General features: G+C 36.1%; 1 protein-coding gene across 1 annotated transcript; it reads right to left on the bottom strand.

The window, feature by feature from the left end:
- Positions 1–3,729: 3,729 nt before the first annotated feature.
- On the bottom strand, positions 3,730–4,489 carry LOC101154368 (peptidyl-prolyl cis-trans isomerase A-like 4A). Its single transcript, XM_019021233.4, has one exon. The coding sequence runs from the start codon at positions 4,437–4,439 to the stop codon at positions 3,945–3,947; it is 495 nt and encodes a 164-aa protein (XP_018876778.2). The 5' UTR covers positions 4,440–4,489; the 3' UTR covers positions 3,730–3,944.
- Between the last annotated feature and the right edge of the window lie 10,338 nt (positions 4,490–14,827).

Here is a 14,827-nt window from a genome sequence, read left to right as displayed (position 1 = left end):
GTGAAGAAACAGGGAGGACAAGAAGCATTTATTTTGTGTCATTATTAAACTTCTGCATTAAACTATCTTGAGCCTATACTATTGTTCAAAATCTCTTTATTATACAAGCCATTTCGAATTTTGATTTTTTGCAACCAAAATTAACCTAATAAATTAAAATGTACTATAATGTTAGATCATAATTTGTCTGTACTAGTAGTATTTGCTAGAGTGTTTAGGGGAATACTTGCTTGTTAACTTTTTAGTAAATATAACACTCCATGTTCAAATACATTTGGAAAATACTGAGCATTTCACACTTTTAGAGACTCAAAACAGGCAGCACATTTTTAAAAAATAAAAATAAAACCAAATAGCATTGCATTTGGAGAATGGTACAAAAAAAGAGAATTTGATAAACTGGAGTTATCAGAACTCAGTGGATACTATGTGTTAGACATTATTATAAGCCATTAAACATTTTACAAGCTTGATACCTGAGTTAAAAATTAATAACCCAAAGACACATTGGAAGAGAAAAGTTGACATATTTTTATTATATTAATGACCTAAAAATATCATAGCAACTAACCTCATTATAGTCAACAAGTGAATGAACGTAAATAATATTAAATAACTATTAGAAAGTCTCTCTGATTAAGCATGGAAATAAATAGGCAGTGCTTTTGACCAATAAATGGAGGACTTACAATATTTTCCAATACAAAACAAAAAGATTGTAAATGTAAAGGTTTTAGGCCCAAAATATGTTAGTGAATTCATGACAGCAGAAATTCAGCAGGTCATATTTTTGGGGTAATGTAAATGACAATAGAAATCATGGACTAAAGTGTAACAAATAAGTAATATCTAGGCAGGTGGAAATTTTAAGATCTTTTAAATTAACTTCTGGACTATAGCAAAAATTCAAACTAAAATTCATCAGGGAGTCAGGGAAGGTCAAATGAAGAAGCATGGGGATTGAGGCAAAAACCCTGAATTATACCAATATTATCTTTTTTTTTTTGAGACAGGATCTTGCTCTGTTACCCAGGCTGGAGTGCAGTGGTGCAATCATAGTTCACTGCAACCGCGACCTCCTAGGCTCAAGGGATCCTCCCACCTCAGCCTCTTGAGTATCTGGGACTACAGACCCTCATCACCAAAACATCCGTCTAATTTATCTATTTTTTGTAAAGATGAGGTCTCACTTTGTTGCTCAGGCTGACAAGTATTATCTTAATGTTATAGAAAAAAAGTAATTCTGGCCATATGTAGGTATTATTCTTTGCAGTGGAATATCATTTCAGAAATTTGTGCCAAACATAAAATTAGATTTATAGTAGTAAAAAGTAATTAAACTCTTTAAATTATTATTACCCCTAGTATACTGGGGAATGGGTGTGTGTTCCAAATGAAAAAACTTGGGATGTCTAATGAGATGCTGTTTTCTGTCGCAGAAAATCTATATAAAATGTTCTTTCTCACATGTACACTGTTGATATTTGAGACAGCACATGTTAACACTTCAAGAAGTAAAATAAATGTGTTGATTATATCCACAGTTTTCATATTTATTAACTATATATTTCATTTTTAATGTAATGCCTATTGAAAAACCTGTAAATAGTTGTTTCTTAAAATTGACAAATACTGCCTAAGATTTTTCTGTATATTTTCATATTTCAATTTTCCTGTGAGGTTAGAATGAACACTTTTAGCTAAGACATTTGGGCCTCCAAATCCTAAACCTTTCAGAATGTTAGTTTATTATTTGGTTTTTACCTAAATTATTTTCTGCTTATTCAAGAACCTTAGGTCTATCCAGTTACGTTTTTATTTTTTTATTTTTATTTTTTTATTTTGAAACAAAGTCTCACTCTGTTGCCAAAGCTGGAGTGCATTGGCATGATCTCGGCTCACTGCAACCTCTGCCTCCCAGGTTCAAGTGATTCTCCTGCCTCAACCTCTCAAGTAGCTGGGATTACAGGGGCATACCACCACACCCAGCTAATTTTTGCATTTTTAGTAGAGATGGGGTTTCACCATTCTGGCCAGGCTGGTCTCAAACTCCTGACTTCAGGTGATCTGCCCACCTCAGGATCCCAAAGTGCTGGGATTATAGGCATGAGCCACCATGCCTGGCTGTATCCAGTTACATTTTTAAGACCAGCCAGGCTTAATATATATTTGGTCTTTAGCTCAATTCAATTTGTTGCATTTTGTCCATTGTACTTCATGTGACACAGAATATATCTTAATTTAAAAAGACATATGTTTGTTGAGCTATCTGTTACATTGGTATATCTTGGAATTTTAAAAAATATAAGCCACAGAAGCCAATTATGGCTGACATTAACAATAAATAGGTTTATCACAGAAATAGTGGGGAACTTGTAGAACTGTTGAGAAGGCTAGAAAGCCAGATCGAAGCTAGGCAGCCAGGAAATGTACCCCAAACCATGCTGTAGAACTCATCCAGGGAGGAAACCACTGTCACCACCAGTAAGAAGTAACACCGAAGATGCAGAGAGCAACAATTGCAGCAATTGCTCAATCCTAGGCTAACTGCAAAGCCACCAGCACCACTCCCACTTGTTCGCTTTGCAACAGATATTGTAGCAGCTGCTACATGGCCTCCACCAGAAACAAGAGAAAGCATAACTGAATCTGCTTCTTTTTTTATTAATTCTGAAGTCGAAATTCAGCACTGGCAAACAGATTGGCAAAACCTAAGTCATATGCTTGTACCCTAGCTGCAAAGGAGGCTGAGAAAGCAAGCATTTGGCATTTTAGCTTCTAAAGCAGGAGGTGGTTTCTTGTTTTCGTCAAAACTGAGAGGCTGAGGAATTCCTCAAACACAGAAACAAACATCAAATAATAAATATTCATGCTTTAACTTGCTCAATATCAATATAAACTTTCCCTTTTGAAAGTAAACACGAAAGACCCAAGCTTCCTTCTAACAGAGTGCAACTATTTCTCTAATAATTGAACATGTACCTACAATCTCTTGAACAATGAAACAATAAAAAATTCTCAATCACAGCATGTACTCTAAGTCTAAGAATTCTGGGTTATGTCCATTCCTCTACGAAGTTCTTCACTATACTCTCTTGACATTCTGCCATATATCATTTAAAAATTAAGTTAATCACCCTCAATAAGCCCTGTTTTAAAAAGAGGGATAAATGGAGAGGAAAGAAGGCAACTTGTTAAGATACATAAGTATGCACAGGACAATACAAGAGAAACAATGTGTTTGGATGTCAAGGCTCTCCTTTCTGCAAGTGGCCAGCAGGTCACTATTGGCATCTATGGCCATGTGCCCTCAGCTAACACCTCTGCTAGTTAGGGTTTTGCCTTGTGAGATGACCAAATATTCATTCCTGACAGAGAAATGTCCTTGATAATCTTTTTGTGTGAGCGTGCCATGGTCATTGTTAATTTCTTTCATTTAACAAAATAATAGACTTTATTTTTTGAGCAGTTTTAGCTTTATGGAAAGATCGAGCAGAAAGTACAGAGTTCTCACATACTGTCACCTTTATCCCACCCCAGTTTACATTAGGGTTCACTCTTTGTGTGGTACAGGTCTAGCAGTTTTGCAAAACGCATAATGTCATGTACCCATCATTACATTATTACCAACGTATTTTCAATCCCCTAAAAATCGCCTGTTTCAGAACTTTTTATCTCCTTACCCATCCCCAAACTCCTGGCAACCACTGAGCTTTTTTGTTGTTGTTGTTGTTACTTAGTTTTTATTTCATAATCATAAACTTAACTCAACTCTGCAATCCAGCTAGGCATGGAAGGGAACAAGGAAAACATGGAACCCAAAGGGAACTGCAGCAAGAGCACAAAGATTCTAGGATATTGCAAGCAAATGTGGTGGAGGGGTGCTCTCCTGAGCTACAGAAGGAATGGGTCTGGTGGTGAAAATAAAACACAAGTCAAACTCATTAGAATTGTCCACAGTCAGCAATGGTGATCTTCTTGCTGGTCTTGCTATTCCTGTACCCAAAGTGCTCCATGGCTTCCACAATATTCACACGTTCTTTCACCTTGCCAAAGGCCACATGCTTGCCATCCAACCACTCAGTCTTGGCAGCGCAGATGAAAAACTGGGAACCATTTGTGTTGGGTCCAGCATTTGCCATGGACAAGATGCCAGAACCTGTATGCTTTCCGATGAGGTTCTCATCATCAAATTTCTCCCCATAGATGGACTTGTCACCAGTGCCATTATGGCGTGTGAAGTCACCACCCTGACACATAAACCCTGGAATAATTCTGTGAAAGCAGGAACCCTTATAACGAAATCCTTTCTCTCTAGTGCTCAGAGCACGAAAGTTTTCTGCTGTCTTTGGAATCTTGTCTGCAAACAGTTTGATGGAGATGCGGCCCAAGGGCTTGCCGTCGACGGTGATGTCAAAAAAGACGACGGAGTTGACCATGGCTGATAGTACAGGGCTCACAGCGATGGTGGCGTCTGCAAAGATAACCACTGATCTTTTTACTGTCTTTATAGTTTGGCCTTTTCCAGAATGTCGTATAGTTGAAATCACACTATGTACCCTTTTCAGACTGGCTTCTTTCACTTAGCAAAATGTCTTTGTTTTTTCTGTATCTTTTTGTGGCTTGATAGTTTTTTCCTTTTAGCACTGAATAATATTCCACTGTACGAATATACCACAGTTTGCTTATGCAGTCACCTATTGAAGGACATCTTGGTTGCTTCCAAGTTTTGGCAGTCTTCATTAATTTCTTTCTTTCTTTCCTTCTTTCTTTCTTTCTTTCTTTCTTTCTTTCTTTCTTTCTTCTTCTTTTTTTTTTTTTTTGAGACAGAGTCTTGCTCTGTCACCCAGGCTGGAGTGAAGTGGCACAATCTCAGCTCATTGCAACCTCCGCCTCCCAGGTTCAAGTGATTCTCTTCCTCAGCCTCTGGAGTAGCTGGGATCACTGGTGTGCACCACCACGCCTGGCTAGTCTTCAGGAATATTTACAGGACTGTATAGAATTAGGAGCCATCAAAGGGGATCCCTGAATTCTTTCTGTTTTTCTTACAAATACCAGTTTTAAGGTCAAGATTTACTACCCCATGCAACAGTGTAGCCGCATTTTAAATTTTAAATTTTTGACTGTTTGTTTAAAGGTCTCAGGCAACCTAAAAGGCTAGATAGAAGTCTCTCATCCTCTAACGAAGGATGGATTGTAAAATGGAATACTGCTAAGACTCTCCCTTTGGGTACTAATTCTGCAAAAGCCTAGAATCTCAGAGACAAGAGACAAGTATTTGGAGTGGATCATTAGATGTAATGACAAAAGGAGTCACTTCAACGTTCATAACAAATATCAAAGATTGTTGTATTTTTTATATGGGAGACACCAGACAAGCTTATACTTAGTTACTAGTTCAGAGGATACACCACCACATCCTCTAGCATGAGTACAACCTTATAAGCCATTGTCTCCAGCTGGCACTGTGATTGAGTCTTTAATAAAATATTCACCATTCTATAATAATAATAATTTTGGTTAGTGATAGGATAAATGGTGGACCAGGTGAGTCCAATGAATATCTACTCATTTGTTATACAACAAGTTCTTTTAATAGAAGGATGTAGAACAGGATATTATGGCAGTATATATAAGGCATTCAATGTACCCATGGAGAGTGGCGATCAGAGAAAAATGATGTCAGGTAAAGCAAATGTAATTCAAGGATAAAGGTAGATTCCATTTACAAAATTCCTTGTTGCCTTTATCATAGAGGAGCTCCAGTAAAATCAACAAGTCTGACAAAAGGTGACTGGTTTATTCACCCAGGATATGTTATTGTGTGCTTAGCCTTGGACTTTGTTGCTTGTGTGTTGGACACCTAATAGTCTTGACAGCTAAATAGGCTTTTGTAAGCGAGAGTGGTAAAGTCCAACATGTTGCTAAACCTATGTGTATTCTCTACTGCCACCACCAATGTTGCTGTTTATTAGCCTTCTGAGCAAGCAATGTAGTGCCTGGTGAAAGAGATTGTTTCATACCTTCATATCTATTTGATAACCTTCCCGATGATAGTTTGGTGAGCATTCGTATTAAGCACAAATATTCTTACACTCTGGCTCATTTTCTGTGGTTCATCTACATATTTTTTCCCCAACACTCATTGTCACCAATCCTTCAGTCTTTGTCTTTCCAAGTCCCTAATTATCTTTTCTTTTCTTTTCTTTTTTTTTTTTTTTTTTTGAGACAGAGTTTCGCTTTGTTGCCCAGGCTGGAGTGCAGTGGTGCAATCTTGGTTCACTGCAACTTCTTCCTCCTGGATTCAAGAGATTCTCCTGCCTCAGCCTCCCAAGTAGCTAGGATTGCAGGCGCACACCACCACATCTGGCTAATTTTTGTATTTTTAGTAAAGACGGAGTTTCACCATGTCAGCCAGGCTGGTTTCGAGCTCCTGACCTCAGACAATCCACCTGTCCTGTCCTCCAAAAGTTCTGGGATTACAGGTGTGAGCCATCAGGCGTGGCCCCAAGTCCCTAATTATCTAGACAAATTATTAGCTGCCACATATACATCAATAATATCTCTCCTTCTAGACATCATGGACAACCAATTACATAGGCTGAATTTCTTTTAAAATTGCATTCACGTAGGTTATAATGCCTAAGCAACCTACTTTTGGCTGTTGCTGTGATGTTGTACAGTGACTTCTGTAAATCAGGCTCAATTTTTCCCTCACTAATCAACTGGCCATAGAGAACTTCCCATGAAGACATAGGTATAGATTCTATTATTCTTACCTGCTGATGAAGCAGGATAGTTAATTGGAAAACACTTATTTCATGATAAGCAGCTCATGTTGTCATATTTTTTGCATTGATAGGACTTCAGTTTCTACAATGGTCCAGGATCAATCAAGAGTTCTTTAAAGAAAACATTTATTTTGTCAAAGAAAGAAGCATTTTGTTCCAAATCCTAAGAACAATAGTAGTGGTGTGTCAGAGGCTCTATTGCATCTGGATATAAAAACAAAGGGGCACAATATTCCTGACCCTATTATCTTGATTATTATCTTGATCTCAATCCCATCAAAAGGTGGCAGCATGACAAGTCATGAAGTAAAAGGACCAGGTGATAAAATGAGGTCTCCAAAATCCAAAGCATCAAAGTTCTCAGTTAGTGGTCAGGGCTGCAAAGTGCCATAATTTTTCACTTTGGAAGTTATATCTTGAGAATATTGAGTGTATGAGACAAGTTAAAAGGTCATGCAGCCAGATGCGGTGGCTCACGCCTGTAATCCCAGCACTTAGGGAAGCTGAGTTAGGCGGATCATGAGGTCAGGAGTTCAAGACCAGCCTGGCCAATATGGTGAAACCGCATCTCTACTAAAAATACAAAAATTAGTGGGGCATCGTGGTGCCCTCCTGCAGTCCCAGCTACTTGGGAGGCTGAGGCAGCAGAATCGCTTGAACCCTGAAGGCAGAGGTTGCAGTGAGCTGAGTTGGCATGACTGCATCCAGCCTTGGCAACACCGCGAGACTCTGTCTCTTAAAAAAAATAAAAAAATAAAAATAAAACAAATTTAAAAGTTCGTGATTAACACCTCTGTTAGCCTCTGATCTTTATAATAATTATCACACACACACAAACCAAACACCACACATAGAGGAAACAGTAAAAGATTAAAGGACACAGCTAAAAATACATTCGTATTATTACTTCCCAAAGTTCTAAAATTATGAGAAGGGACTAGTGAATCTTTAAAAAATATTGATTATCCAACACTTTTTAATAACCAGTATAATTGCATTGAAGGCTACTGAACATGCACATGTTCCTAAAATTTTTCTGTTATGGTGTCTGGTTTGCGAAAGGAACAACATTAAACATAGTTCCTTGGCAATTTCTCCCTCTTCCACTCTACTAATTGGCGTATGTGCGATGTGTGTTTACTGTAAAATAGGAATAAGATTCAGAGGTCAAGAATCAAAGTGAGTCAGAGTAGGAAAAGCCAGACTCAAGCATAACAGAAGGGCAGAGCCTGTCAAACCCCAAAATTAAAGGGTAAATTTCAACACAAGTAGAAGTGGTTCAAAAGCTAAGGGCATCCTCATAGTTCATGAAAAGCAAGTATTCACGCAGGTAGCAGACTCTAATCTGCTTCAAGCCAATGTGCTATTCTCTTCGTGTTATTTATATCCCTCAGAATACCTCAAAGTTCCCAAGAGCAGTCAGTATTTAACTCTAAACTATATCATATATATATGATATATTTATTATATATAATATATATTTATTATATGTATAATACATATTATATTTATTATATTTATATTTATTATATATTATATATATATTTATCATTATATATTTTTTTGAGACGGAGTTTTGCTTTTGTTGCCCAGGCTGGAGTGCAATGGCGCTATCTCGGCTCACCACAACCTCTGCCTCCCAGGTTCAAGTGATTCTCCTGCCTCAGCGTCCTGGGTAGCTGGGATTACAGGCATGTGCCACCATGCCTGGTTAATTTTGTATTTTTAATAGAGAAGGGGTTTCTCCATGTTAGTCAGGCTGGTATTGAACTCCCATCCTCAGGTGATCTGCCTGCCTCGGCCTCCCAAAGTGCTGGGATTATAGGTGTGAGCCAACGTGCCCAGCCAACTATGTAATATTTTAATTGTGTAGTGATAACCCTCATCAAAAGAAGTATTCATTATGGTCAGTGTACTCTGCTTATTTACCACTGAAGCTTAACACAAAATTATTGAAATAAACATGCATATTGAAGTACTTAGCTAACTATTGAGGCAATACAGGTTTCTAGATTTACTCATTTTTTTCACTGTACACACATGTCATGTGTGTCATGATAAACCCATGTGTGTGCATATATTGATTAAATATTATATTTCTTTTTACTTTTATTATTATTATTGAGAAAAGGTCTCACTCTGTCGCCCAGGCTGGAGGGCAGCGGCACAATCTCGGCTGCCTGCAGCCTTGTCCTCCCAAAGCCCTAGACCCTGTAACATAATAGAATATGTATGTTTCTAATTTGTGCAATATGGAAGCAGGAATACTACATAGAACTGTCATCTTTTCCTATTGCATTTATTTTGGTGTGGAAAAATATAATAATTGGCTTCAGTCAGTAAGTCTATTTCATTCAAGAATATTTAAATATAATCCAAACCATCTTAGGTACATTTTGTGATACAAGAGGATGGTATCTTCTATTTGGAAATATAAAATCCCAGGGTCTCACAGTTTAAGTATACTTTCCAGGGGTACGTATAAAACAAGAATCCCACTTTACAAAGTTAATAGAAAAAAATATGCTAATTGGAAGGAGAGGCTTCTGATTGAGGATAAAGTGGAAATTTTCACATACTGCTAATTACACTTTAATGGAGTAAGAAAAAAAGAATTGGAAATAGTACCCTATAAAACTTCTGAAATGAAATTACAGTTTTTCTCTCTCTCTCTCTCTTTTTTTTTTTTCTTGAGACGGAGTTTCGCTCTTGTTGCCCAGGCGAGAGTGCAATGGCGCTATCTCAGCACACTGCAACCTTCACCTCCCGGGTTTAAGTGATTCTTTTGCCTCAGCCTCCCAAGTAGCTGGGATTACAGGCATGCACCACCATGCCCAGCTAATTTTTTGTATTTTTAGTGACCCACCATGCCTGGCTGTCTCCTCTTTTTAGAATTAGGAGAACTGATTTTTTTCAGTGCTAAACTGGCACTGTCCTATGTTTTCAAGAAAGCAATATGGTGAAACAGAAGAGTCTGGATAGCATGTTTTGTTAGCTGGCATCTAGTTCTTTAAGTTCCATGAGTCTATTGTGTCTTCTTTACATCTCAAAAAGAAGAGAGAAGAAACCTGCATCTAATTAATGAAGCAGTTTCATTCAGCAAATGTAATTGCATCGCAGGCACATCTCAAATTAAAAATCTTGATCTTGGTCTCTGTCATTTCCATTTTAAACTGGGACTGAATAACCTGTTTTGCCACTCAAAATAATAGCCAGTGTCTCTTTCTTATTAAAATATGTGATCTTTTGCTTGATTACCTAATTATGTCACCTGCACCTTACGTGAGGCAGATAGAAGAGTCTTCCAGTCTGCCAGAGCAGATCTACCAAACTAGACTGCACATACAAATTACCTGGGGATCCTGATAAATTGCAGATTCTGAGTCTGCTTTCAAACAGGGCCTCAAGTCAAGCTGATGGTATTAGTCCCAGGATCCCTCACTGAGTAGCAAGGTCTTAGAATTAAAAAGTGTGCAAGTATAAGGCCGGGAGCAGTGGCTCATGCCTGTAATCCCAGCACTTTGGGAGGCCAAGGCGGGTGGATCACCTGAGGTCAGGAGTTTGAGACCAGCCTGGCCAACATGGTGAAACCCCGTCTCTACTAAAAATACAAAAAATTAGCCAGGTGTGGTGGCACGCACCTGTAATCCCAGCTACTCAGAAGGCTGAGGCAGAAGAATTGCTTGAACCTGGGAGGTGGAGGTTGCAGTGAGCCAAGATCACGCCACTACACTCCAGCCTGGGCTCCAGCCTGGGCAACAACAGCAAAACTCCATAAAAAAAAAAAAAGTGCAAGTTTATAAACATGGAAACGTGGACAATTGTAAGCAATATTAGAGAACTGTAGAAAACAATTTTTTAAGTGATATGTTTAACCTATTTAGAATAAAACCCATTATGGTCCTAGGAATTTCTGGAACTGCCTTACTTGTGAGAAACATGATCCTAAGATGCCCATTTGTTTATCAGTACATCAATTTTCTCCTTCTTAAATTGGTATAATTATTTTCTTCCAAGAAGCCTAGCACACTTTTGTTGTTGTCATTGAAAGAGGGCATATAAGGGTTATGGCTGCTATTTGGAGAAATGCATTAGAAAATAAAAAGCTTGAAAAAAAAAGTTGTATTACTGAGAAAAAAGTTGAATGAAAATAAGAAAGATTAAATTGAAATAAATAATGAATCAGTAAGGTATGCACTGTTAAACACTTGATGAGATTTCCCAAGTATTGACATGCTGATAACTTGAAATAAGAATGGGAGAAAAGGTCAATCTGAATTCTTAAAATGTTGAAGGCTGGGAACAAGAAGTAATATATCACAGAATCTGATAGAAAAATTTTTATTTATTTTATGGGAGAAAATGGGAGACTAACAGACAATAGGAATAGGAAAGAATTAATAGAAATAGCAAAAAGAAGTGTATCTGCAATTATTAATATAATACAAGAGGAAATTGTGTAGAGATATTTAAAGAAAGATTGACGAAATTTAGATTTATGGAGAAATATCCTAATAAAGACATTATTTATAATCAACTGTTCATAATTATTATATAATTCTGACAGTTTTTAGGATATAAATGTAAGGCAGAATGATCTAATATAAAATGTATAAATGGGACAACATATAATTTTGCTTAGGAAATTGAATAAATAAAGTAGTGATTTACGATTTGCATTAATATAAAAAAATTTAAAAAATGGTTTACATTTTGTTTGAAATGGATGATAAACAGGAAAAGAGTAATTTAGTACATTGAGTAATTTAGTACATTGGTCACCAAAGAAATACAAATTGAAACTATAAGATGCCTTCTCACATCTTTGTCAGATTTGTAGGTATAGAAACAGTAGTAGTTGTATTGGTTGGAGAACAGAAAGATGACACTTTCATATGCGGCTGATTAGAGCACAGATTGGTATATTATTTCTGAGATGCAATTTGAAAATATGTACCATCAGCCTCAAAGATGATTATGACCATGTGTCACTACTTTCTTGGAAATCATTATTAATGCATGTATAGATTGATGTTTACTGTAGTATTACTTAACATAATGAGTTGAGTACAACCTTTACTCCCAAAAAACATGAGGTAGGGGTGAATTAGTTAAATATACAATCACAAAGAGCTATAACAAAATGCAGTTACTTAAAAGCACATTTATAAGACTATTAATGGCAATAAACATGATTTGATATAATGTTTTCAAAAATTAGGGGAATTCTATTCCTAGCATTGTGGTAGACTAAATTTGCTGAATCACTATCCTGCTATATGAAATCTACAAATACCAGATAAAATGTACATGTCATTTTTCAAAAGTATATTACTGACTTGAATAGAAATTAAGGTGAACCACATAGGCCAAGCATAAGGAGAATACATAAATCCAGAGAGGTATGCAGACCCCCAAACCAGAAGCTTCCATAAGGACAGTCCTGGCCCTAGTACCCTGAGCTTCAATTTTTATGACCACCTGGGATATGGGAGAGTGTGAGACAAAACCTAGTGCCTGCCCAGTATAGCAGTCTTACAGGAGAAAACTGCTGAAAGCCAGAGATACGAAGGACTATAATTTCAGTGAAAGGATAAACTAGATAAAAACCTGTTCCTCAGGGGGAGACAACCAGGAAATTTTCCTGCCTCAAACTCGGTGCTATTTAGAGGAAAAATTAGAAGGCCATCTTCACATGAATTTGTGGTTTAAATTTTCACTGTAAGTATAATTTAAAAAAAACCCACACATGAAACTGATAATTTATTTTATAGTTATCCCATGTTGGTATTACCACCAAACACAAGACGAAGGCAAAGTGTCTTTGGAGAAACCCACATTCAGCCCATGTCTCAAAGAATGGCCACAGGTAAAATTTCATCCAAAATGAGAAAAAAGTAAGACTCTTACAAAACTCATGAGGAAATAAACATCATGAGCAGAAACAGAATTATGCCCATAAAGATTTCAGATATTAGGATGATTATATAACTATAAAAGCTGTGTTTAATATGTTTAAAAAATCAATGAGGTGTGCCAGGAATATAAATTGAGACAGTGTATTTATCTTATATTAAGCAGATTGAAACTGAATTTAAGAGATCTTTTAGAAATAAAAAATATAATGAAAATTAAAAACTAAATGGACAGGTTAAACACAATATTGGATAGAACCAAAAAGAAAATAAGTGAGTTGGAAGTTAGACTAAAAAAATTATGCTGAAGACAGTACAGACGAGGAAAGGAGAATGGATATGTGAAACAGAGGTTGAAAAATTAGAGTATCTAATCATATCTGCAAAAGAAAAATTGAATTGGGGGAAGGTTATATTTAAGGTTATATTTAATATCTGAGGGCTTTTCATCATTGGAATTTATTAATGTTCAAGGAAACCTGGAAAGTTTTCTAACACATTAAAGGAGCTTTAATTATAAGTTCCAAATTCTTCTTAGAAGAAGAGAACCAGCAGGCCCAGGCATTTTTACTGGTGAGTTCTATCAAATGTTTTCAAGAAATGGATTATTTCCATTTTATAAAAACAACTCCAGAATAAAAAAAGGTCCATTTGTTCGTTCATTTTATGAGGCCAGTACAACCTTGATACCAATGTTATATGAGAAATGTGTAAGACAGGAAAATTACATGCCAACTTTCCTCATGAACCTAACGGCAAACATTTTAAATTAAAAGTTAGCAAATTAAGTTTAGAAATCTATAAAAAAGATAATATAGTATGAAAATTGTGTTTGTTCCATGAATGCAAGGATTTCTAACAATAGAAAAAAAAACTATGTATAATTCATCACATTAACAAGTTAAAGGAGGAAAAGCAAATCATCATTGTAGGAGAGGCAAAAAGTGAATTCAATAAAATAAAATATTTAACTTTGACAAATCTTGTTTAGCAAACAAGAAATAGAAGAGCTTTCAGTGTTTGCTTATAAATCAGAAACTATTCTTCATCTTTCAAGCAGAGGTGATTTAATACAGGTGATTGATTACACAAGTGATGGAAGCCAAACCAGGCTTGGTGAGTCAGCAGCTCAAGAGCAAGAAACCAGTACTGCCCCTAGGACTAGAAGGATAATGGGAGAAGGTGTTATTACCCAAGACATGATTAAAGCAGGCAAGGAAAAGAGATGCTGGTCAAAGCAGGTGGCCTTTGCTGGTATTTCAAAGTCCTAGTTTTAAAACTCAGAGGTTTTAAATTATTATCTTATTACTAATCAGATATTTTATACATATTTAATATATTTATATATTAAATATTTAATTATACTTTGAAACTTTTATGTACACTATAATCTCATTATTGTTTTCTATACTATTATATACAATATACAAATACAGAAATACAGAAATGTACCTCAGTTTGAAAGAGAATTTGAATATGAGGCAAAAAGATACCCCTAAATTATAGTTACATTACAAGAATTGAATTTAAGAAGGAAGAAGCAAATTGCAAGAGATAAGACCAAGCCTCTTTAGTAATGATCATTCTAAATCCAATTGGCATAAATTTAGGGATGCACAACTAGATTGCAGTGTAACTAAGAAAGTTTGTGTGTCAATAACCATATTTATCCTATGTGAAGAAATAATAGTTTCATAGGAGAAGGTTAATTGGCATGGAGTCTGTAAAAGAGAAGTTTGGATAGATGATTGAGCTATGTATTTGTCAAATAATATCTAAAGGTAAAAAGAGATCTAGTTCACAGAGGCAAATCTCTGATTTTTTAATTTGCATTAACAGAAACAACATTGGAAGGGAGTATATTAAGATTTTAATAGTGACTATTTCTGCCAATGGTTTCTGTTTTATTGTTTACTATTTTCGGTATATTTCCAATGTTTCTTAATAAGTGTTTATTATTTAAAAAATGAGAAAACAGCAATGAGTAATTCAGTAAAATAAAATTTTTCAAAATTGTGACTGCTATGATTATGAGCCAATTATGAAAGAAAGAGACACAGATAGAAATAGGGTGACCAATCTTTCAACTCACTCAGGAATGAAGGATTTTCTGGATGGGGG

The sequence above is a fragment of the Gorilla gorilla genome, chromosome 1 (assembly GCF_029281585.2).
Source record: "Gorilla gorilla gorilla isolate KB3781 chromosome 1, NHGRI_mGorGor1-v2.1_pri, whole genome shotgun sequence".
NCBI classification, from domain to species: domain Eukaryota; kingdom Metazoa; phylum Chordata; class Mammalia; order Primates; family Hominidae; genus Gorilla; species Gorilla gorilla.
This window is presented reverse-complemented; position numbering and strand designations above follow the sequence as displayed.